This window comes from Panthera tigris, chromosome D2 (genome assembly GCF_018350195.1).
Source record: "Panthera tigris isolate Pti1 chromosome D2, P.tigris_Pti1_mat1.1, whole genome shotgun sequence".
Taxonomy (NCBI): Eukaryota; Metazoa; Chordata; class Mammalia; order Carnivora; family Felidae; genus Panthera; species Panthera tigris.
In genome coordinates this window covers 24,592,489-24,619,388 of record NC_056670.1, presented here as the reverse complement: position 1 = coordinate 24,619,388, position 26,900 = coordinate 24,592,489, and the positions used below count along the sequence as shown (strand labels likewise).

Below are 26,900 nucleotides of genomic sequence, written 5' to 3'. Positions count from 1 at the left end.
ATTTTTGTGGAAGGCACAAGGTCTTTCTTTAGCTATATATATATATATATATATATATATATATACACACACACACACACACACACACATTATATATATTGCACAAGGACATCTAATTGGTACAGTACCATTGTCGAAGCAACAAAAGTAGTAACAAAAACTTGTTGCTCTTGGGGGAAGAGGAAGAGATACAGAAATTATGACAAACTTAACAATAAGTGATTCTAGGTGAAGTGTAAATGGATGTTCCTTCTACTTGTTCACATTTTCCATAGCTTTAACATTTTTCTATAAAACCAGTGAAATAATTTTACAAAGAAGGTAGGGAAGAATAAAATGCATTTTAGAAGAATTTTCATTAAGTTCTTTGTCTCTCAAAAGGTTAAGTTTCAGTTATATAAAAGATTGTAATTATGTACAAAACTGGATAGCCTAAAACTGAATTAACAAACTACCATATTCCCAGAGAAGAATATAAAAGAGGAACAGCAGCCACTAAAGACAGAAATAGTTAAAATATTCTATATTGAAAAATTCCTACCCTAACTGTGGATTCATCTATTCTTATAGTTTGGTTAATTTTTGCTTAAATACATCCTCTTGTAAATATGTAACTAGATTTGTTATGCTGTCTAAAATCTTTCAACTAGAATTATCAGTTTATACACATTTATTGTAACTTTGAAATATTTATGCTTAAATCTAACATCTTATTCTGTACTATTTTTTCTACTTGTGTTCTTTTTCTTCTTTCTATGGAATGATTGAGACCTAGTCCTCTAGTCCTTGGTTTCTAGCGTTATGGTATTAGACTGCCTACACTGGGTGTTGTTTCTGATCCCAATATGCCCCATGAGAACAGGAAAACCACTCAAGGTCATCAGGTTACAGGAAATGCCCCTAGGTAAATGCTAGCTCCTTTGTGCTCTCTTTGTCTTGCTGGGCTACCAGCCTGTAAGCAGTGTATACTTCCTAGTGACCTCAGTGGTGTATTATTTTTTTTCTTTTCAATAACTCCAAAGGCATTTCTTTTGATTGTTAGAGGAGATCACCATCAGACATTTCTAATTTCCAGCCATTATATAAAACAATACTATTTTCTTTACATAATATTGATTGGTTGTAAAGCTTTTGATTGATTATATTGCTAGCTAGTATTTTCATTTTATTTATAAGAATACTCAGGACTTTAATAGCTTTCATCACTGGTACATTTGAAAACATGTCATAAAATATTTCATCAAGCCGTTTTTCATGTTTTCAATTCCAGGGCCCATCACAGTTACATTTTTGTCCACCAGACTGCTCAAAATGAAACCCTAAACTGCTGTTTATATTTAAATTTTCAGAGGATTTGCTCTGAAAAGGAGAATCGGAACATTCCATAAGGAGAAAAGAAATCAGTCTTTTATCAAGCACTTCTGGGGCTGGAAGACATAGCTGAGAGATGGGAGTTCCTTATATCTGATGTGAAATATGTAAATTAATCACCTAAACTGCTTATACCTGACAGTACCTAACATTATTTGATGCTTATGGTAAAAGAGCTTAAAATAGTAGTCTCATGTTCAGGGATATACTTTTTTTCCCCCTTGAAATGTACAACCATTCAAATTTTTGGCCAAATTTGAACAATCTTAATTTCTATTCAATCCAAAAAATTTAATAGTACAAAAAAAAAAAAAACAAAAAAAACACACCACTTGGGAGCTCTAATTCTTTCCCCAAAGATATATAAAGAGGATGGAAATGTGGTTCAGCATTACATAATGTTGCCACCCACTCTAGGAACAGAAATGAGTGCCTAGCAACAGGAAAGGGTCATCTCAGGAGAGTGCTGATTGCTCATTGGAGCATTCTAAACACAGATGCTTTTCTATCCTTATCACTTCCAGTCCCTGCTAAACACACGCTGGTTACCTTGGATCCAGGGCTCTCTCATGAAAACCTTCCTCCTATGACCATCAATAACTGACACTCATGGCAACCTCTGCCTTTAGGTTACATTCTTAAAAAAAAGGACAAAATAAATTTTGAAACATTATAAGAAAATATGCATTTTGTGTACAGAATAGTCTCTGCATTCTTCTTTCTCAGTGATATTTCCTTTAAGATATGAAATGTTAGTTTTCATGTTGGTATTTGTCTTGCCTAGCCCCTCATACCCACAGGTTTGGACAGCAAGGCCAAAGCACCCAACTCATAATAATGAGGTTAGGCATGAGTGTGTCTAATATTGCAGGTGCTTATGTTAGGAGAACTCTTCTTAAGACTGTAATCTCATGTTCAAGAATTGGTTTTTATTTTCTTTAAACAGCCATTTAAGTTTTAGATTAAATTTGAACAGTCTCAATTCCTATTCAATTCTAAAGATTTAGTAATACAAATAAAGACCCAAGAAGCTAGATTTTTTTTTTTCCTGAAAGATATATGAAAAGGATAGAAATGTGGTTCAGTATTACATAATTTTGCCACTACTCCAGAAAGAGAAGGGAGGGCACCTTTACTCATGTTTATTGCCTATTTGCATGTGTTCCCACCCCCTCTTTTGGTGTGAAGTCCCTTGTCCATTTTCCTTTATGTAGTCTGAATAGGAGCCATTTGTTGTGTTTTATAAATATTTTCTCCCAGTCTGCCTTTTTCTCCACTCTCTTAATGGTCTATTTTGATGAAAAGTATTTTAGTCTGTTTCAATTTATCATTCTTGGTCTTTTCCTTTATGACTAATGCTTTTTGTGCCCTCTTTGTTTGCTTTTCCTTATTTCAAAATCATAAAGATATTTTTCTATATTATTTTCTAGAAACTTTTACTTTTTACCTGTAATGATATTAGAATTTTTGTGTGTGATCTGAGTTTGGGGCTATGATTAAATGGACTTATGATATCCAATTGGCATAGGACTGCTCTGTGGTGCCACCTCTGTCACAAAATAAGCATCCACATATGTATGGGACTCTTTCTAGATCCTACGGTCTTTCATTGGCCTATTTGTCTATCCTTGCCCCAGTATCACATTGTCTTAATTACTGTAACTTTGTAACCTTCATATCTAAATAACTCATCCCACCAGTAATAGCTGATCAAATACGTCATCCCACTATCTTTGCTCTTCTAGTTCAACCTTGTCTTGGCTACCCTCGGACCTTTGCATTTCCATCTATGTTTTAGAGATAAGTTGTCAATTCTCTTCTCTAGGTCTACATACTCCTTAAGTGAACTCCATTTCATGACAGCATCCATAGCCAATCTGTCAAACAGTCCCCTGGGTTATATCCTTAAAACTAAATCTAGAATCTGATGACTGCTACCAACCCGGTCCAAGTAACCACCCATCTCTCACTGATTTATTAACATAGCCTCCTAATGGATCTCCATACTTCCACCCTTACTCCTTTACAGTCTGTTTATCATGGCAGAGAAATCTTTTAGAATAGGATCTGATAATGTCACTCTTATACTCCTAACCCTCCAATGGCTTCCCACCTCCCTCAGAGTAAATTCCCATGTCCTTAACAATGGCCTACATCTCTTGCTGCAGTACTGCTCTGCCCTACCACACTGACTTTCTTTTGCTGAGCACAAGTCTACCTTGGAGCTTGTACTGAGTTAACTCCCTTCCTGAGAAGCTCTTCCCCAGGATCTGCAAGGCTAATGTCTTCACGTCCTTCAAGTCTTTGCTCAAATAAATGTCAACTACTCACCGAAGCTTTCCCTAGCTACCCTAATTAAAAATTCCAAGTCACCCCGAGAGTAAATGGAAACTCTATTCCAACAAGATGCTTTATCTTTTAACAGAAACATAACATAATAAATTATGTCCCTTAATAAATGTAAGCAATTTAAAAAGGAAAGTTTTAGGGTTTTTTTTTAAGTAGCGCTTTCAATATTCCTTGTATTTGTTAAAAATAAGACAGTCATGGAAATTAACCTAATGATGAAAACTACCACAAAGCAGCAGAAGGTAGTTCCTTCTGCTGGCCATTGATCCCATGGCTCTTTTGTTACTTAGTTTTAAATTTTAGTGTGTGGAGAAGGGACTAGGTAAATCAAATAGCCTTTGCTTTAATGGCATTTGACTAAACTCTAATGCATGTAAGGAGAATTGGGAAGGTGTCTCAAAATCTTAAGGTGTTAAGAGTATTTTTATTTCTAGAGCAGTTTTCCCAAATGCTACTTTTAAAATTCACGATGTAATACCTGCTCTATACTCAGTATATATAATATATATGCAAGTATGAAGTCAAACGATGCATGTGAATCCAACCCCAGATTAAAATGAGAGCAGTGCCTGTAACATCCCATCTACCTCTGCATGCCTCCCCTGTCCAGAGTGCTCTGACGACCCTTTGTTCCACACCTTGCAGTTGCTGCTGCTCTTGCTCAAGCTTATCATTCCTTTCCTTCTCTAAACCTGTTCTTCCTCATGTTTTCCATCTCACAAAATGGTGACGCATCGCACTCAAATAACCCGAGCCAGACACCTGCAATTCCTTCCTCCTCATCGTTTTTGTCAAATTCCACCCCCAAATCTCTCTCATGTCTGTTCCCATGTCCCAAACACTTACTTCAGCCTTAATTCTGATCCTTTTTAATTTTCGTGGGGACCACCTGGCCTCCTCACTTTCCCCAGGCTTCCTGTTCAAACCTTTCACTGCTTTTCCTTCCTTTCTCAATCAAGAAACAGCTTCTCATCACGCTATTAGAAGTTAGACTGAATTGATCTTAGGCTTCTGACTTCTCTAATCTCATCGCTGGCAGCTCTGTGCTCCAATACTTTTGAACTACCTGCTTTGCTGTTCCCTAAGACAGTCATGTCACTTTGTTTCTATGTCTTGGCATACTTTCCCTCTCTGATTGGGAGCTCTTCTCAAGAAGGATCACTTCAGAGAGGGAATTGGAAAGCTATTTCCTCTCAGAGTATTTCCTTGCCTCCTCTAGGTGAGGAAGCCTTCCTCTCTGTTCTCACAGCATCTTGTATGTAGTTGATGTGATTACTAGCAGTGTGGCTTTTGGTAAGTTATTAACTTTTCTGTTCCTGTTTGCTTTTCTGTAAGATATGATTTAACAGAGACTACCTTGTTTGTATTAAATACCTTAAGCCATGTAACAATGCCAGGCATGTGATACACAGTTGACAAATATCAATTATTACTGTCCCACAACAATATGTTCATGGACTTACCCATCTGCTGTCTGTGTGTTTAGCATTCTTCAGGATATATTTAGCTCTTCATCGTCAAAGCCTAGAACACTCTGATACATGATAGGTACTCAATAAATACTTGCACAAAGTATAACACAAAAACAAAAACTCTTTCCCCTACTGTACACAAAAAGGGAGAATGGAATAGTTTTGTATGCATAGTTTGAAAGACAAATATTGCCCAAGCTGAGGCCAGAAAAAGTGACAAAAGAAATGGACACAGTGCTATTCAAACTGACGGTTCTACAATTTTCCTTTATGGCCTTTAAAAATATATGCAGTGGCTACTTCAGATTAGAAAATATGACGGCAGTAGCATCTTTTTCTAGTGGGTTAAGTATAATTACCACTTAGTTAAACATACGTATCAGCAATTCTAATTCTCAATTTGACACATGTGATTTATCCTAATTTATTAAAACATAAATTAAAAACACAGTGAGAAGTCTACTTTCCTTCGGTAGCAGAAGTCTCAATGTTGACATACATATACAAATGGTCATATTTCCCAATATTATTATATTCATTTGGAGTGCTGGTTTTCCTCATTTCTGATTCATCCTTATTTTGTGGAGAGCATTTATGCTCAACTTGTTTAAAATGTATTTGCTTCATTAAAAAAAAACTTCTTTTCACAGAATGTTTTTGTTATTGGTTGATGGCCAAAGATTTACTATTTATTTATTTCCTTCATATGTTTTTAGTTTCCATAGAAGCACACTGAACTATAAGTATGAACATAGCTTTTTCTCGGGGAAGGGATATAAAAAAGAGGAAGGACAGATTCCGAAAATTTCTTTTTAAAGCACATACACACACATATCAGCTGCAGAGAAACAAGGTTCACAAAATGAATACTCCAAGCATTGTATGCTAGAAATAGTATCGTAAATTGTGTGCCCGAATTTGTCACTCTGAAAAAAAAACACTTCTAGAAAATTATATTCTTTCCCACCCAAATGTTTAAACCTGTTAAGTAAGGTTGTTTCAGAAAAGATTTATTCTCTAACAATCAAAGCAACGTTTTTAATAAGCGAAAAATTAAGCTACTTATACTAGTATGAGTCATAATCACATAAGAATTGACAAATTATCTATTTTCCTCTTTACTTGAATCAGTTTTTCTTTCTTATTGACCAAAAAGAGGCAACTTCATGAATTGTCCTAGAACCTGAGTCAGCTTATGATAAAGACAAAAAGCATGGTTTGCATACGGGGGAAAAAATGTGAGTTAAATACTTAAAGATGACACCTGTAAATTTTGTTATTCTACCACTAAATTTAAGGCATTAGGTCTACTAACTAGTACTAGAAAAAAACTTTAATGCACCAGAATCCTTCTAATACATGAAATCATTTTAAAAATTAATTCTAATCAAAAGCAATTGCCATGGGATCATAACATTAGAAAGCCAATTTCCCTTTTCATGTGCAACAGAATCATGAGCTAGACTTTTTCCCGAAGCCATTAGGTATTGGGGTGGTTTGTCAAGCAGCAACAGATCACTGAAAGCAGCCGGGAACTCCAGGTGGCCCTGGTAGCGGTGAGCACAGATTCCCGAGGGCATGGAAGTCCAGGTGAATCAATACTGCCTGACGAATGGCTGTGGAGCAAGTAGGCATAATAAAGCACAGGAAAGGTGGCATCGATGGCACAAGGAACAGCCAGAGCAAGAAGAGTGTATGCAGGTAGCAACTATATAGGTGGCACCCTATACCCTTAAATGTACCCAGAGACACAGAAGTGAAGAACTGAGGTCTTACCTAAGTTAGATTGATTAGGATTTGTAATCTATTAGACTAAGGGTCAACTGTTAAGGTGGCCTTACTGAAGTTTACTTAAGGTTCACAGTTGGGTGTTGAGAGAACAGGAAGATATAAAACAAAACTAAACTAAGTCTGTGTTTCCTCCTCTTTCATTTCTTTGTAACTCTAATGACATTTAATGGAAGAGTCGCAACTCTGAAATACTCATTAATGCCTTGCTGTAATGCAAACAGACTGTTTTAAGGAGCAAGGACTGATAGATTTCTGCGTAGGCTCATGTTGGTATAAAGGACATTCACACAGAATGTCACATTTGTGCCTCAAGCAACCTGAGTTAATCAAGAACAGAATTATCTACATTTTAGGGATGAAGTAAAGTCCTACTACTACAATTGACCCTTGAACCACACAGGTTGAACCGGGTGGGTTCACTTACATGTGGATTTGCCTCGATATAGTACAGTAAGTATAAATATATTTTCTTATGATTTTTAAAATTTTCTTTTTTCTAGTCTACTTTATTGTAAGAATATAGTATACAATACATATAACATACAAAATCTGTGTTAATTGTTAATGTTATTGGTAAGGCTTTCAGTCAATAGTAGGCTATTAGTATTTAAGTTTTGAGAGAGTCAAATGTTCTACACAGATTTTCAACTGTGCAGTGGTCAGTGTCCCTAGCCCCTGCGTTGTTCAAGGGTCAACCGTACTAAGAAGTAGTGATGTCACTTGTAGTGACTCAAAAGGATAATGATAATGTGAGGTTGCATTTTATGAAACTCTGAATTCTGTAAATTAGAAATAATGACATGAAAGTATTTGTATTTTTACCTTATGCAAAAAAGCCTGAAATGTGTACCCACAGAGTTATTAGAATTTCACAATAATTTTAAAGCAGGCTGAAGAAAAGATTAAATCTTGTTTTTATACTGCTGCCAGAGAGCAGTGTCATTTTAGCTGGCAAAAAGAAATACCTATCCTTTGTTGAGACCTTATTATTATGAAATCCCGAAGAACTTAAACGTCATGTAAAATGCTACCAGCTTATAAGCACCCAATTCTGTCCCTAGTATAACTGGAGTTTCTTAACCTTTAAAAAATACTTTTCTGTATAATAAATGTTAGAATAAAAGCCATTAGTTTTTGTTAAGTTCTGTTGGCAGGTGGTTTTCCTTCTCTATCTAACACATACTGCTATTTGGGTTTAAATGCTACCATTTAAAAGATTTTAGTCTTGTTTGGTATTAAAAGTTGAGACTATAAAATAAAGGCATTTATTTTTCTGAGGGAAACTATTAAAACTAATCTTTGATTTAAAGAATACATATTTTAAACAGCAACATATTTAAAGAATGTTTTTAAACAGAAATGTTCATATTTTTAATAGATACATTACCAAAAAGAACAAAGAAATCTAAAACTCACCCCCAGATGTGCTCCCCAGACATAATGATACCATTTGATGATCCAAACATCTCTTTCAGTATTATTAGTGGAGAAAGAAGATTGATAAAAAGGTATGTAAAATGGGATCTTAAAATAGATGGCATTTAAAATAACCCCAATTTTGTTTAATTGAACAGATGATAAATAAAACTGAAGGAATAAATAAAATCTTATTTAAACAGCCGAAGTGTCAGAACCTCAAGTAATCCTTTGATTTTAAGAAAAGGAACACGAAAGGCTGGTGCTCCAGCTCCAAACAGCATCTGGCTTTCTCCCATGAAGGATGAAATTTGCCTCGAGCTTCCTCCCATCCTCCCCCTGCCTCCAGATTTCCATTACCTATTATATTTTTAGCCACTCGTAACACATTCTAATCGACAATATTAATTCTATGGATGCTTTTAAAGGCAAGGAATGATTTTAGATGAATTTAAAAATAAATATAAATCCCCACACCAACAAATTTTAAAATGATCTTTTTCAGGCAGTGTAAATTGTGTAGCGCTGCAAATGTGCTATTTAGCCAATCTGACAAATGTGATATTTGCTAGACTTTGTTTCACACGCTAGCTGGGAATATGAAATGCATTTCCAAGGTGGATTTCATGAAGTAGTACTACAGAGAATGCTGTAATAAAATCCAGACATTCCATCCACTACATTCCTTTCCTCTAATACTTTTGTAATTCAATCTAAAAGGACAAGCAAATCTGTCTGAGACGATTACTGCTGTATAGACTACTAATGTTGCTTATTGCTAGGCTTCAGATAAGTATTTTCTAGGTATTCAAATATCATGAAATCACTGAAAACCAAACTAAGGATATTCTACAATTTTTCTCTCCTTGTTTTAAAATGGTAACAATTCATGGCCACCTGCGTGGCTCAGTCAGGCTCAGTCAGTTAAGCATCCGACTTCAGCTCGGGTCATGATCTCACAGTTCATGAGTTCCAGCCCCGTGTCAGGTTCTGTGCTGACAGCTCAGAGCCTGGAGCCTGCTTTGGATTCTCTGTCTCCCTTTCTCTCTCTGCCCCTCCCCCGCTTGTGCTCTAGGTCTCTCAAAAATAAATAAATGTTGAAAAAAAATTTTTTTTAAATGGTAACAATTCAGCAGCTCAATTCTGTTATAGTTTCCTGACACTACTATTTCTCAAAATCCTCACTAGGTTTTCTATTTCATAATCTCCAGTGTAAAGATTTTCAAACTAGTACATTCTAATTGCTTGAGGAGCTTTTAAAACTAAGGATGTCCAGGCCTTATGCCAGATCAATTAAGTCAGAATCTTTGAGAATGGGGTCTAGGAAAGGTGTTTTAAAAATCTTTTAAATACCATACAGTGCCTTGTGAGTTCTTATTCTAAATAAAGAATCCAAAGCATCTCTATGTAATTGAGCTACTCTCAATTAAAACTGTCAGAAACAGTGAAAATAATTTTATTAGGATTTTTAAGAAGTGAATGTTATCGTTGTATCAACCATATTTCTCAGAAACAGCATTAATTTTCAACATTTGTAAAGCTATATAATTGCTTTTCTGGTCCAAAGCCATAATTTTAAAGTACCCCATTATACAAAACTTCTTTTTATTTTTTTTATTTTTATCTTTTTGAGGGGGGTGAAGGGAACAGGGTAAAGAAAAAAAAAAACATCCACAATTTATTCTCCAACAATACAGAGAAGACAAACTTCTTTTTAAAGGGTAAACAGGGTTAGGAAATCTTGTCTGATTATTGGGACGTTTTAGGATTACTTTGAGGGATTAAATGTTAGCAAAACGTAAGACTGACAAAACAATAAAACAAGAATCTGGCAAAGAGTAAAAGGAATAAATGGTCATTGATTTCAGAGCTCATTTGTAGGCGAACTTTTTTTTTCATTTGTTTTTTAGCTTATCCCAGTTTCCAAATCTTTGACTGTTTGTATTAGTTCCATTTTATTTCATGAATTTCCAATCATGTTTCATATGAAATGTTCCATAATAACCTACTTCATTTATCCCCCTAGTACATGCTAGGCTTTGGGCAGCATCATGCACTTGTTACAGAAGCTAATTGATTCATTTTCTGATTTCCTTCTTCTTATACCGTTCTCCCCAAATCCTCCAGGATTCCTCATCAAACAGAATTCTTTCACATTAAAAAAAAAAAGTATTATTTAAACTAAGTTGGCAATCTTGTTGGTATTTCTGGGAGATGCTAGGCTAGTACAGAATTATGGATAACTTTTGAAGTTAAAGCTACTAAATTTATTTACTTTGCATTCTCAAACTAGAAAAACATACAGACAAATCTCCAAACCTACTAGCTAATCATCTCACAATCATGTTCCTGAGATACTGCAGGGTTCTGAACGTCCTCCTCTACTAACCAAGTGAACACAGCACGTGGAATGACAAGGGAGCAAGGGGACAGCCTAACAGGCCAAATAAATCCTGGCCATCAGTGGGTGACAGATGTCTTAGCCAGATCACCCCCACAGCAATGCTGACCACATGGAAAACACACAGCTCGCTATTCTTTTCCATTTTCTTCCTTTTCTATAAATGAGGTTCAGCATGCATAAGAAATCAGAGCTACACATTGGTATAAAAGGTTACTATTAGACATTACTTCCCTTGATAGGTTCAGACCCATCCCATGTTCTAGGACACATACCCCTCCTTAGTACTAGGCTTAGTACTAGGCTTTGAAACACATAACCTTAAAGTTAAATTATTCTTCTGTAGGCATTAGGGAGTTTCAAGTAACATAAAATTTCTGACCAGCTAAACTCAAAACGGACAAGCAACATCATTAGAACACAAAGCATACTATAGAGTTGAGACTATTATTCTGCATTTCAACAGTAACACTCTCTTAGGTCTGGTTTAGTCTAGAAGTAGCTATAGTGAAGGCACATTAATTTATACATTTTTTAGACATCGAGTTGCTTTTTATAGCAACATCCCACATATCAAACATGAAAACTGTCATCTGAAAATAAGTGGGGGGAAAAAAACAAGAAAACTCCTAAGTGTTTATGTACCTACTTCTAGAACCCCAAAAATCCTTTGGATACATAAGAAATTGGACATTCTTCATTGGACTCCTACCAGCTTTAAGAAAAAGAAGGAACTAGAGACAGCCTGCCTGGCAATTTCATAGGGGTTCTGGCCTTCTGTTCATAAACTCTTTGTGACAGGTGCGGCCCCATCCCTCCCTCCATCTGGGGCCTGGCTAAGCACTAAAACTGGCCTCTCCACCAGCAAGAAGCATATGGGCTGGGGCAGGGGCAGCCTCTCCTTTCTGATGGTATCTGCTCCCCGTTGTCTAAGCTTGTCCCTTTAGTTTCTGTATCTTCGTCCTCACTGTGTTGAGCATTTTTGAAACGTAACAGTTGATATGAAGAAACCAGGACACATGCTTCTAATTTATGAAGCACAACGAAGTGAATCAGTCATCCAAAATCAAGGTAGAATACCACCATTACCATTGCTTCTGAGCTTTTTCCTCTGCTAGGATATTCCCTCAGGGGTTACTTTGATCCTAAAATTTGCATTTATCATCCTCTTTTTGGAAAAATAGGTTTGCCATATATGTATTTATGTCCTATATTGTTTAGTTTTACCTTTGTTGGGGTCTTTAAACCTGACCTATGTCCTCTATCTCCTGTCCCCTTTAATTTTGGTCTTCTATATCATACTAAATGTAATCCCATCTGGCTTGTTTTTAAAAAACAAAACAAAACACTATAATTTCCCTAACAGTCATCCATGTTGATATTTATAAAGTGGTACCACATTCAGTTTTGTTGCTGTGTAATATTCCATTATGTAAAAATTACAACATTTACCCAGTCTCCTCTTCGTGTAATACTTTGTAGTATACTTTATAGATTCCTGCTTTAAGAACTTTCCTAGAAATATTCTTGCAAATGTCTCCTGGTGCAGGTATTAAGGTCTACTGAGCAGTGGAATTGCTGGGTCAAAGGGTATGTGAATGATGAACACTGTAAGTTTCCATGACTTCCTCTCCTGTCATTCCCAAAAATGTTGCTCTGCCCATCCTTGCCAACACTTGGCATTTTCAGACTTCTTAATTTTTGCAATCTAGAATGTGTGAAATGGAATTTCAATGTGGTCTTAATTTACATTTTCTTGAAAACTAATGAGTTTTGCGATTCTTTTTATATGTGCAGTTGCCATTGGTTTCATCTTCTAGGAGAATGCCTTTTACTTTTGTCCATTTTTTTTTTTTTTTTAGATCGCTTATTTTCTTATTGGTTTTAAGGAATTCTTCACATTTTCCATCCTACTTTGTCATATATATTACAAAATGGTCTTCGTTCTTTACCCTTACTGGGCCACAATTCTAGTGCTGGCTTCCATTACATCCTCCTCCCCAGCCCTTAAGTTACTGAGGAATTGAGAAAAAAGAAGTATGGGTTTCTAAGCAGAGTTTTAAAACACATATCCTGAAGAGGATATTTAAAATAATTGGGTATTTTTTCCACAGAAATTAGCAAAGATAAAATCATCAGGGATGGTGAAGGTGGTAGAAATAGACATTCAACTACTGCTGGTGAGAATGTAAAGTGAATCTCGATCCTTTTAAGGGTGGTGATACCTGAGTACACACATTTGACAACACTCACTGAAATTATGGCATGCAAATTCTATTACATGGGGAAATGGTGAGGCATATTGGCTAAGGTCTGGTGCTAGAGCTAGACTGCAACTTAGCTCTGTCACTTAGTGAGTTATATGACCACCCTGGGCAGGTTATTTCACTTCGCTAAGCCTTCAGTTTCTTGATGGCAAAATGAGGATAATAGCACTAACTACATTATTAGGGCTATTGTGAGAGAGAAGTATATTTGTGTAAAAGTGATTAAAATAAGGTCTGATGTAGCAGACATATGTTAGGCTGTACCATCAATCATTTATGGTTTCTTGTAGAGTCCGAAAAGTTCTTCCCTTTCGTAACCATAATGATATTCTTTGACATTTTCTTCTAAAAGTGTAAACATTTTCGTTTTTTCACCTACAGGCAGGTAGTCCACTTATAATTTATTTTGGAGTTTGCTGTGAAATAAGGATATATTTTATTCTTTTTTCGGAGAGATGACCAAGTTGTCACAACACTACTTACTAAGTTACCCATCATTTCCTGCTGACTTTGAACACCAGTCTGTCATATCAGATTTCCACGTGTGCTGGGTTAGTTTCTGGATTCTCGACTATGTTCCCTTAAGTTTACTGTCAATCATTGTGCCAACTCTATATTGTCTCAATTACTACAATATTATAATCAACCTTGATAGGTAATAGGACAGGTCTTCCTTCCTTGTTCTTTATAGCTATCTCGTTGATTGCTGGGCTTTTGCTCTCTCCTGTGAACTTTAAATAATTGGTCTGTTAGGTCCCATGAAAACAAAAACCATAAAAATTCTGTTGGAATCCCAGTGAAATTATAGATCTACTTGGAAAGAATTGATAATTATCAGCTAACACTGATCCATTAACATGGGCTATCCATTTACTCAGACCTTCTTTTATCTTTCAATCATGTTTTACAACTTTCTTTATAGTTTCATCCCCAGTGTTACAGACTCTTATTTTATATTAAAATTTTTTTTTAATGTTTATTTATTTTTGAGAGAGAGAGAGAGTGAGTGTGAGTGGGGGGGGGGCAGAGAGAGAGAGAGAGAGAGAGAGAGAGAGAGAGGGAGACACACAGAATCCCAAGCAGGCTCCAGGTTCTGAGCTGTCAGCACAGAGCTCGATGTGGAGCCTGAATTCGTGAACCACAGGATCATGATCTGAGCTGAAGTCTGACACTTAAGCGACTAAGCCACCCAGGTGCCCCACAGGCTCTTTTACCAGGAGAGATGTAATCTGTGTACCTTTACTGTCATTACTGACCTAGGTCCTCCATCTCCTGTCCCCTTTAATTTTGGGCTTCTATATCCCTATAGCCTCCTCTTTCCCAACCCCGCTCTGTTTGAAAACTACAAATTAATATCCTTTTAAATTATCATCTCTCTGCACATGACACAGATAGTCACGCCTTTATTTAGAGTGAGAGGAAAAATAAGACATAGAGAGAAAGGTGAGGCAAGCATAAAGGGGAGGACAAGAGATAATGGTGATGGTGGAGAGCAGAGCTGAGCTCTTCAAAGAAAGGGGGCTGCGTGCTTTCCTTCCTCATGCTGTTCCTTCTCTCATCACATGCTCCGAGGGCATTGAGGTGGTGGCACTTCCAAGTAGTGGGTTGTATCATCTGCAGCGTTTCCTTTATATTTCTCAGTCATTCGAGGTAACCAAGGCCTCTTTTTAATTGTAACTATTTCTGTTAAAACGGCTTACCACTTTTGTTTTTCTCATTAGTTGTAGGTGAGCTATTTTAGTTCAAACACTACAAGAACTTGTCACTAGCAAACATTTAAGGTAATGTGGTATAGATTCACTAGAAAACAGTATACTTTATTTCTTAAACTTAGGAGACCATTTGCAACAAAGCCATATTTGCATCATGTTTACCACACAAAATAATACAAGACTTAGGATTTAGAAATGCCTAAAAAAGCATTTAATCATAATTTAAAAAGCATTAACTGTGCGTGTGTGTGTGAGCGGGGGAGTTTATCTCCAATTTGCATTTCTGTCATTCAACTTGGCAAAGGAAAACACCAGATATCCTTTCAGAATATTTTTACACAAAGCTTTCAGGCCACTTTTCTCACGTAATTTATTTTAACACCTTAATGTTTTCAGATGAAGATTTACACACTTCTAAGGCCCCTTTATATGGATCTAGAGGTGTATCTTTAAAGGGTACCTTTCACCTATCCATTAATGATCCATTAAACACCTTAAAACCACCAACATTTCTATTTGCAAGATTAACTTACGTATATAAAGTGAAAATTAAAAGGCCTTATGTTTCAGAAAACCATAAATAAAAACTATGGTTGATGAAATTAATGATTTAAAAAATGTAAATAAATAAATATTGAATGGACAACTGGAAAGTTTGTTCAGTAATCCTGAGATGAATCAGCATCTGAACAGAAAACAAAGACCATAGGCACAAAGCAGCAAGGAACTGATCATGGCAAAATTAACCCCCTTAGGCAAATATCACCAAATTCTCTTCTGTTCTCATATCTGCACTTTTTAAAAATGTTTTATTTATTTTGAGAGACAGAGAAGGTGGGGGGGAGGGAGGGAGGGAAAGAGAGAGAGGGAGGGAGAGAATATCCCAGGCAGGCTCTGTGCTTTCAGTGCAGAGCCTGATGTGGGGCTCGATCCCACAAACCCACGAGATCATGACCTGAGCTGAGATCAAGAGTCAGATGTTTAACTGACTGAGCCACTCAGGCACACCCTGCCCCCACCCCGCCCCCAGCACCTTCTTTAAATTCACAGTCAAGAATGTCTACTGCTTGGTGCACCTGGGTGGGTCAATGGGTTAAGTGTCCGACTTTGGCTCAGGTCACAGTCTCCCGGTTTGTGAGTTCAAGCCCCACACTGGGCTTGCTGCTGTCAGCCTGTCAGCGCGGAGACCACTTCTGGTTTTCTGTCCCCCCTCTCTCTACCCCTCCTGCCTGCACTCTGCCAAAAGTAAATAAATATTTAAAAAAGAAAATAAAAGGATGCCTACAGCTCATTGTTTCTGTGGGCCTCTGGAAGTTTAAACATGGAAAGGAAGTCCCATTTATCCACTTTACAGTTTTGATGAATGTGTATTCTAAATTTTGGGAGTCCTGAAAATTAGTGATTAAAGTTTGATGATGAAAAAGTGTCACATTGGCAGAATCTTTAGCATATCATTTATTCAGTGCTGTATATATTCATGTTATTTTTTAATACCAAATAATGCCACTTATTATTCATCACAGATATTCACTTAGTACAAGGTTAATGTATTCATTTATTTAAATATTCAAGTAGTTTTTTTACGCTTTAGATTTTTATTTTATTAAATTTTTACAGTACAGTTGACACTAATGTTACATTAGTTTCAGGTATACAACATGGTGATTCAACTTCTTTATACCTTATGCTGTGCTTACCACCAAGTGTAGCTACCATCTGTCACCATGCAACCTTATTACATCACCATCGATTATATTCCCCATGCTGTAACTTTTATCCCCTTGACTTTTTCATTCAGTAACTGGAAGCCTGTCTCTCCCTCTCCCCTTCACTCATTTTGCCCAGTCCCTCCCCCCCTCCCCACCTCCCTTCCCTCTGCCAACCATCAGTTGGTTCTTCGCAAATAAGTAGTTTTATTAAATACAAAGTCAGCACTTCACAGCTTCTCACTGAAAAGTAATCTATCTATGGTTCTCCACTGGAAGCATACAAGTCATAAAAGGCAAGATCTTCAGCAAGGGTTCTACTCTCCCTTTCCTGCTTCAAGTGATAGACAACACACTGTTCTCATGAGGTTGTCCGTCTCAATGGTGAACAACTCTGGGTATTTGAAAGCTCTCCCTTATCTACTGAATTAAATTCTTCCTTATAACATCCACTTATTGCTCTAACCTGGTGTTCACAAGAAGAAAAAAATCAGTACTCTCTCCCTCATGTGACAACTCTTAAATTAAGACAGTTATTTTGTTAGTCATTAATTTTTCTCCTTTTCTGATCCAATCCCTAAAACTTCCTTGGCTTTTTAGTTTTTCTCAGGATATGTAAAAGATATTGTTTTAAGTTGAATTGTGCCCTCCAAAAAAGATATGAAGGAGTCCCAATCTCCACTACTTCGAATAGTGACCTAATTTGGAGACAGGGTCCTTAAAGAGGAAATCATGTTAAAAGGAGGTAACTAGCATGGGCTCTAACCTACTGTGACTTACGTTCTTTATAAAAAGAGAAAATTTGGACACAAAGACCTTCACAAAAATGAAGGCAGAGATGGGTGTCATGAATCTACCAGCCAAGGAATGACAAAGATTGCCAGCAAACCACCAGAAGCTGAGAGAGTGAGTCTTGGAACAGATTTCCTCCTCACAGCCCTCAGAAGGAACGAAGGAACCTATTGATACCTTTGCCTTGACTTTTAGCTCCCAGAACTGTGAGATAATAGATTTCTGTTGTTCAGGCCACGAGGTTTGTGGTATTTCATTATAATAGCCCCAGCAACCTAACACATTTCTCAGAAATGTGACATGATAAAAGGTTAAGGAAACTTGTCACAGCAGAATGCTTGGTTTTATTTACAGGTGAAAATAATTCTTTCCTAAAATAGACTTATTATTCCTTGGAAACATAAAAGGTCTCAGCATTAATATATTTGAATACTTCCTGAAATTATGTTTTGAACTACTGGTTAGTACAAACCTATTATGTTTAGTTTTTTCCTATGACTTTTGCTTTCATGATTTCCTTAGTATCTATGCTTTTGCAGAGCTGATGAAACTGTTAAAAGTAAGGACAGCAAATACTGGTAACTATTCAAATCTTCGAATCTGAACAACTGTTAGGACCAAGAAAACTGTAACTTGTAAACTACAATTTACAAATTTAGAAAATAAGGAATAAGACCATTGATGGGGAGAATATGTGATTATATAAATTATTTTCAAAGTATACTATATCAGTGATTCTCATCAATTTTGGGAACTTCTCTGTAAATACTGAAATAGAAATTAATTTTGAGGGGTCCCCGGGTGGCTCAGTCAGTTAAGTGTCTGATTCTTGATTTCAGCTCAAGTTCGTGATCTCAGGAACTGTGAGATTGAGCCCCTCATCGGGTTCTGTGCTGACCGCATGGAGTCTGCTTGGATTCTCTCTTTCCTTCTCTCTCTAGTCCTCCCCCACCTGTGTTCTCGCTCTCTCTAAATAAATAAACTGAAAAAAATTAAGATCAGCAACAGAGTTTTATACAGAAAATTCTTAAGCAAGAGATATCCTGAGACACTTATAAATTTCCAAGTATCATTATAGCCTGTAATTTCTCCCACAAAGTACACAGAAGCAGCAAACAAAGCCATTTTCAAATGGAAATGCTGAGCAAACCATGCCTTATAAGGGCTCACTCTAGTTGAACTTTCTGTAATGATGGAAATGTTCTATTTCTGTGCTATCCAATAAGGTAGTTACTAAGCTTGAATGCCTACTGAACACTTGAAATGTGGTGTGACTGAAGAATTTAATGTTTAATTTAACTATCTAAATAGCCACAAGGGACCAGTGGCTTCCATATTGAACAGCACAGGTTTCTTCTCTTTTCACTTAACACAGTGGTTCTCAGCTAGTGGCAATTCTGCCCACTAGTGACCTATGACAATATCTGGAGACATTTTTGGCTGTCACAGTTGGGCGGTGCCAATGGCATCTAGTGGGCAGAGGCCAGGGATGCTGGTAAAACATCCTACGGTGCACAGGACAGGCATCCCCAAGTAAGGATTACCCAGTCTAAAATGTGAAAAGTGCTAGGTTAAAAAACTTAGACATATTTAAAAGATCTTCAAATGAAATAAAAAATATTTAGAATAATATACAGCCATTCATAATGATATTCAAACATTAGCTAGTCTGCTATTGAAATCTTTTGCCATGCTCAATATTTCCAACCTAACGGCTGTTTTCTCTGTCCATAGTATCTTAGCGAGTATGCTACTTCACCTGATTTTCCATCCTAGCAGCCTTTGTAAACTTAACGTGACTGAAGCTGGTAACTTTACTTCAGAAATAGCGAGCGGTAAGTATGCATAAATGCTTAACAGTTTTGTGAATGTGAAAACATTTATAACAGAATAACTTTTACTTAAAAAAAATTTTTTTTAATGTTTATTTGTATTAGAGAGAGAGAGAGATGTGTAAGCAGGAGAGGGGCAGAGAGAGAGGGAGACAGAATCTGAAGCAGGTTCCAGGCTCTGAGCTGTCAGCATAGAGCCCAACATGGGGCTCGAACTCACAAGCAATGAGATCATGACCTGAGCTGGAGTTGGATGCTTAACTGACTGAGCCACCCAGGTGCCCCTAGAATAACTTACTTTTAACCTTTCATTTAACCTCAGAAATACATGAAAGGGCTAGTTTAGTGCAAATACATAATCAATGACCTAAAAAGCTCATGTTCTGCTAACGGAGACTCACCAGTAATCTTTTTCCACATGACAAAACAGTATTATATTTACGATATTTAAATTACCCATTTATGCCATGATTATTGTAATATACTCTTTATTTGAACATTACAATCTACGCCAAAAGGAGAGAACATGGAAATATCCAAACTAAAAGGGCTCAAAAATCCAGTGGAAAAAGAAGTTATTAAAATAGCTGCAGTAACAAAAAGTGAACAGAAGCAAACTGTTTCTGAAATGAAGGCTAATAAAGGAATCTTGTTGAAGTTCTGGCCTAGGCAATGAAAGCAAGACCCAATAGTTTAGGATATGTTTTCTGTCTCAGTGAAGGAAGACAGAAAGGATGACCTCTTGGAGGGCATTCATGACAAATTATATTTTTAAGATTTTAACTTTTCCAATGTCCTTGAAAACATTGCTCCTATTTACTTTATTTCTCATTGCCTAACAGCAATTTCAGTAAGCATCCTATTCTTAGACATAGCTCCTAATTATTTGTTATTCACATGACAAATCTCATCAAAACTGGAAAACAAAATCTACCTTAACCTAATTGAAAGATGATATTTTAGCCATCACTGAGATTTTACAACTATTTACAAGTATGTAAAGCACATATAAAGGAAGAGAAATATCACTTACAGATTGTGACTGACCTCAAACTTCCACAAGGATTTAAAAAGTACTCAAGATGTTTTTCATTAATCCTATCACGATCTTAACCCACAAAGGGGAGAAACAGGATGCCGTTATAATAATGCATTTAAGAGATGATGCTGGCTTGGACGACAATAATGTAAGAAAGGTGATGAAAACTATATTTTGAAGGTATAGAGTCAACAAGATTTGCTGTAGGATTCAATGCAGGTAATGAGAGAAAAACTGGGATCAAGGATGATCCCAAGGTTTTTGGCCTGAGCTACTGGAAGGACTGAGTTGACATTAATTGAGCTGGTGCAGGCTGCCAGGGTAGCCACACTGGGAAGGACATTCAGAAGCTCAGTGTTGGATATCTTAAGTTCAACATGACTCTCAGATGTTTCCAAGTAAGGTAGGCACCTGAAAAATAGGATCATGAGTTCAGCACAGAGGTCTGGGTTGGAGATGTAAATTACGAGTCCTTATAGAAGATAAAAAAAATTCTAGGAACTGAGCTCCTGGACCTGCCAACTTTAATCAGTCAGGGCATGTGGAGGAATGTGGCAGGGAGACAGAGAAGGGAGGGAGTGGTCGGTGAGTTGTGAAGAGTACAAAAACAAGGCTTCTTGGAAACCAAGTGAAGAGAGCATTTCAAGGACAGAGTGAGCAACTGTACCAAAAGTCCTGGTAAGTTAGGTGAGGACCAGAAAGTTTGGTCATGTAGAAGTCACTGATGACTTAGAGAACAGGTATTTCAGTGGAATGGTTGGTGGTGGCAAGGCCTACATGGTGTGGGTCTGAGTGACCCGAAGGAAGTGGAGAAAGTGTATATGGACTGCTCTTTTGAGGAGTTTTTGCTTTAAAAGGAGGGGGAGAAATGGGATAATAAGATGAAAAGTATAGCAGGCTGAAAGAGTTTTTTGTTAAATGGGAGAAATGACATCATGTTTTTGCCTGCTAAAAAGAAAAATCTAGGAGAGAGGGAAAGTATGCTAGAAAGAAGGGGGAAAGCTGCTGGAGTATGGTTTTTAAGGTATACAATTTAGACTTTATAGATAGCCATTAAATATAATTGAGAAGGATCAATTTACTTCTGACAGATAATAAAAGTATCTAGAGTGATTGGTATTCTATATTTAGAGGTGAAAAATAAATCACAAAGTAAAACATGAACAAGTTGAACTGTCTTAAAACTATAAATTTTCTCTTCAACTAAAAACAAAATCTCTAAAGAGAAGTGTAATTAGATTGAGAAACATCTGCATCAAACATGACTTAAGGTTAATTAAGTAAGGAGCTCAGACCAACAAGTAAATTATCCAGTAACCAAGAGTTAAAGTGCTAAAGTACATACTGACCATTTGTACAACAGGAGATACAATATATATTAGGACAAATATTAAATGTGGTTAATAAGAAATAAAATACAAAAGAAAACAATGAGATCTATTATATATATTAGGAAAATATGAAAAAATTAAAACACCCAAATCTAGCTACACTGTGATAAAGACCGTGATCATACACTGTTGGTGGCCATGTAAAATATTAACATCCTTTGGATAGCAGTTTGGCAGTTCATATCAATAGTCATAAATATTCATATTCATAGCCTTTGACTCCCTTGGATATTCAGCCTAAAAAAATACTTAAAGAGGGGTGCCCGAGAGGCTCATTTGGTTGACCATCTGACTTTGGCTCAGGTCATGATCTCATGGTTTGTGAGTTCAAGCCCCACATAGGGCTGCTGTCAGCACAGAGCATGCTTCAGATCCTCTGTCCCTCTCCCTCTCTCTCTCTCTCCCTCCCTCCCTCCCTCTCTCTCTCTCTCTGCCCCCCCAACTCTTGTGCGTACTATCTCTAAAAAATAAACAAGCATTAAAAAAGAAAATACAAAGAAAAAAGCATATATAGATGATGTCTGGTATAGTCTTATAATTGTATCAGCATTAGTTATGAAAATAACATATTAAAATGATCTAAAAGCAAAATTAAAAAATGAATGGCTATGAAAATTAGAATATTGGCCTGATCATAAGAGACAGAATGATCTCAGAGAACACATTAGATGCCTACAATATAGTAAGAATAAGAAAACTTTTTTTTTTTTTAACTGTAATTACAACTATGTCACCTACAATGAGACAAAGAAAGATGTAAATTGAAAACAGTTTAAACATTCAGTATTCTGGGACAGTTGGGGAATATGTTCTTCCTTATCTGGTAATAACTACTAATACTTACTGAATATTTACCATGTGTCCAATGCTGGACTACAGACATAATGTATAGGGACACATTTAATCCTATGGAGTAGGTTATAGCTAATACATGGCAGGGCTAATATTTGAATTCAGGCAGTCTTTCATCTTGATCTTAACCACAATGATATATACTCAAATTAAGAAAACTTAGAAAAATGGGATTTCTCTTAATCTGTAAGTCATGTTTCAATAGGTAAGGTACAGGTATCACAAATGAATGAAATATCATTTGGTAATCTCAGACTACTAACCTTTAATTTTCAAAAAATATTTTAATATTTGTTTCTTTTTGAGAGAGAGTGTGAGGGACAGAGAGAGAGAGGGAGACACATAATCTGAAGCAGGCTCCAAACTCTGTCAGCACAGAGCCCTATGTGGGGCTTGAACTCACGATCTGTGAGAGTATGACCTGAGCCAAAGTCAGATGCTTAACTGACTGAGCCACCCAGGTGCCCACTCCTTAATAATTGCTAACTAACTTTCAATCTTGCCTGCAAAGTTAAAATTGATTTTAGACAGACTGGGAAAAAAAAAACCCAACAAAAACCAAAAAGCCTTTTCATGGCATTACAGAATGCTAGAGCTGTACAAGAGAATACAGATTAACCAGATCCTTTATTTCCACAGAGAAAGAAACAGGTATCTAATCAGTAAGAGGCTGGTTCAAGGTCATTCAGCTGGTTAATATAACTAAAGCTAGTTCTAAATTCCAGGTTTCCTGATGATAGCCCAATGATACTTCTTTCTATATTATCTTATTCCCCTCCCGCCTAAAAAAATATGTTTTATGTGCACAATAAATGCCAGGCATCACATCTGGTGTGTTTTAATTAAACAAATCTTTTTTTTTTAAATATATGAAATTTATTGTCAAATTGGTTTCTATACAACACCCAGTGCTCATCCCAAAAGATGCCCTCTTCAATACCCATCACCCACCCTCCCGTCCCTCCCACCCCCCAGAGTTAAACAAATCTTTACAACAGTTTTAAGGAGGTAAATATTATAACCACTTTAAGGCGAAGGCACTGAAGCCCAGATGGGCTTCGTACATTGCCCAGCACCACGCAGCTAGTAACTGGCATCCATATCTGATTCCAAAGCCAGGGTTCTTCCTCCAGTATGTACCACAGGGTTTGGGGAGAAAGTGCTCAAGCACACAGGGAGCTCAGGGTATGGAAGTTCCTTGTGTTCCCTGCCCAATCCACCCAGAGGTTCGTGTTGAGAGAACTGTCTGATCTCTTTTCTTCAGGCTCAAAACTAGCCGGCTGTTCCAGTGGGTTAAAAAGAATATGAAATTCTATCTCATGGTGTGAAAAAGGTTTCCAAGTTTGTTTAGATCCTGGGATTGGGCTTTTGTGTCCCTAGAGTACAATCAAGGGAGTAGAAAACATTGAGTGCTTAGAGATGGAGAAATTGAGGACCACAGGGGCAAAATATAATGATGCTTATATTCCTTGACAATTGTGCTTTCTAGTATGCTAATAACTCAATGGCTCATGAAATACATTTCCGTGACCTTTTCTCCCTCACATTTTTGCTTCTTTTCTTTTGTCTCACACTTCAAATTCCATAGATTCTAGCACTGCAAGCTTTAATCTTCTCTCTCCAGTTAGGGAGCCCCCTAAGTGGGCTCCCTGTCTTTAGTGTTTCTTCATTTATAACCATCTCACTCAACAAGGGAGAGAATCTCCCAAAGCAAAGCTACTACTGCCTAACAGAATTTATCACTTTTCCCTTAAATTCCTTGAAAACAGGCCCCACTCTACCTTTCCAGCTTTCTCTCTCAACCAAGTCCCTCAAGTCCTCTGTAACTAATCTAGGTTGTTCCTCTGGGCTTTGGCTCACAATGATCCTTTTATCTGGACTCCTTTACGTTTTCATCTTTGGCTGTCTAAATTCAGAATGTCCTTTAAGGCCCATCTCAAATGTAATCTCCCTTGTTTTTGCTGATTCTCCAACCAGATATAATTCCCTCCTTATCTAACCCCTACAACACTGGGTGTAACTCTTACAAGATTTGACATTCTCACCTGTACTGCAGGGATCAGTGTATCTGAACTGTCAGTTCCATTAACACCAACACTGTTACTAATGTTTGTGTTATAGGTAACACCTAGAAAAGACATACTCATAGTCAGTGATCCAAAACAAGAATCTGCTTTGAGTAATGCAAACTATATCAAAGTACTTCACAATTTTCTATCTCTTGAAAAAAGAAAATAGGTCAAAGGAAACCAGAGTTAAAAAAAAAAAAAAAAAAAGTACAGCTTCTTAATGGGGCACTTCATTTTCTAGGTGCAGACACAACAGTTGATATACATCTACTAGGTCAAGAAAAGTATGCCTGTATTATGTAAATGACATTCAAAGGCTTAAAAAAAAAAGCCTTAAAAAAATCTGAACACACCTGTAGTATGCTTTTATTTCCTGACTTTTAGTTCTGTACAGATGAAGCAGGAAGCCCTGCAGCTTTAAAACTAGTAACTGTACAGAGGAAGGACAAACCTCATTAAGACGATCAAATGACAAATTTAGAAGGGTACTGCAAATCAGGTAGAATAGGGATGCTGAATGATTCACTCTCAAACAAAAAACCAAATCTCATGGAGAAATTTTCCTTCTCTCCAGTGGAAAACAAAATTTGAAAATTTGGAAATATTATTTTTTCCACATTCTAAAGCTAATTAGAATAGCCTGCTGCCTCACAAAAACATTTCATAAAGGTACTGAGGTAATATTACCCCTACAGAGATCAAGAATAATGAATCCAAGGCCCCCTGACTGTCCCTACGTCATTGTTTACTTTGTGACTTTTTGTTTTCTTTGAAAAGCGGGGGCGTAAGATGGGGGAGAATGGGAGAAAATCAGTTTAAAATGTAGTCAAATACCTTTAGTTGAGTTGCGGTGTTTAATTTTTTCTTATGGACCTGTAGCACTTGCTGGTAAGAGCACAATGAAATTAACTGATAATCTGAATAAAGGCAACAGGCACCTGCAGCCTCTCAATCACTTAGCAAATATTTCCGACAAGAAAGGGCCAGATTCTGCGATCTGGGCGAACAAGCGGGTGTCCCCATTCAACAAGGAGAGTCTCTCTAGGTAAGCTGTAAATCTCGGGGGAAGCTGGAACCTTTCCCAGAGATCTGAGCTAGGAGCGGTCTCAGGTTTTTAGACAAATCTCTCCTCCTACCACACGTGACCGAATGGTATTCAGCAGCCGAGAGAGACACCTCACCGCACCAACCGCGGGATACAAAGGCTCGACGCCGCCGCCGCCGCATCCCTGGGAGGATCGCCGAGCCTCCCGCGCTCAACGCCTGCGGAGCCTGCGCAGGGCGCCGCCGCGAGGCGCGCCGCTCCCGGGCCCACAGGGCGGTGCCGCGCAGCGCGGGGAGCGGGAGCGGGGAGCGCGCGCCGCCTGCCTTGCGCGCCTGCCCGCCCAGCGCTTCGGGAGCAGGGCCGCCGCGCCGCACGCAGCCCGGCCGCGCCGCAGCCGCCGGGCCCTAGTCCGCCGCAGGGAGCTCCGCAGCGACGTGGACCAGGGTGAGGAGGCCGAGGGCCCACAGCCCCCGGGCAGGCCCGAGGCCGGGGCAGCCCATCCCTGCCCAGGCCTGGGCCTTCCCCTCTCCTAGCCCCTACCCCTCCCTACGCCTTCCCGGGACTCGCGCGGGCGGCGGGGCGCCGTGAGCTGCACTTACACCACGGCTCTGGAGATCATCCAGGACACCATCTTCCCGGGGTCTTGCACCCCAGCTAGGGGGCGGGTGGGCGCCGAGCGTGGCGGACCAGGCCGCCAACGGCAGGCCGCGCGCTCGCCGGCTCCTCGCGCTCCCCGGGGCCGCGCTGGCGCCCTCGGGAGCCGGGCCGGGTGTATGCGCGCAGCGGCCGGAGCTGCGCGGCGGTCGGTCCCCCCTCCCGTCCCCGCCCGTCCCCGCCCGCGGCCGAGCCGCCGCCGAGCCAGCCGGCCCCGCCCCTGCACTCCGCTGATAGGCGGCGGCGGCAGCGGCGGTGCGTCGGTCGTGCCCGGGTCTGGGCGGTGGTGCTCCGAGGGCAGGGCGGTCGGGACCCCGGCCGGCGCCGAAAAGCCTCGCGGCCCACACTCCTGAGCTCCAACCTCCACCTCCCTACTCGTTACATCTCTGGGACGCCCACCTGGCGTACAGGGGCCGAGGGAGTGGCCGGAGGCTGAGGCAGGGGACTTGCGGGTAGGGGTTATCATATGTGGGAAAAAATAGCAGGAACTCTATGTCCGGTAGACTCCTCTGGACCTGGCCCTAGATTCTAGGGAGTTAAGATTTTGAGATGTGTTTAGCCACATCGGGTGTCCTCACTATTCACTGAAGCCCAGAGCCCTGGGCATCCTCAAGAGTACGGCATTTTAAGGAAACGTCGGGAGGATCTTTGCACAGGCCTCGGTGTGTGCCAGGAGTCGCGTGGTGCGTGGTGCAATGCAGGGAGGGGCAGAGGAGGGTGGCATTGGATTTCATGTTTGCA

At 38.6% G+C, this 26,900-nt stretch overlaps 1 protein-coding gene across 4 annotated transcripts in view; it reads right to left on the bottom strand.

Moving 5' to 3' along the window:
• REEP3 (receptor accessory protein 3) overlaps positions 1–26,317 on the bottom strand; it is a 93,480-nt gene extending 67,163 nt beyond the window's left edge. Inside the window, exons 1-2 of one of the 4 annotated variants that reach the window (XM_042961159.1) lie at positions 26,105–26,302; positions 24,437–24,519 (exon numbers count right to left, since the gene is read on the bottom strand). Coding sequence is in view for 1 of the 4 variants with exons in the window: in XM_042961157.1 (XP_042817091.1) it covers positions 26,105–26,136 (32 nt within the window). In the remaining 3 variants the exon portion in view is untranslated. Of the gene's footprint in view, positions 1–24,436; positions 24,520–25,294; positions 25,679–26,104 lie in introns of those variants that run through there. The other 3 variants (XM_042961158.1, XM_042961157.1, XM_007095779.3) reach the window with 3 other exon arrangements.
• Between the last annotated feature and the right edge of the window lie 583 nt (positions 26,318–26,900).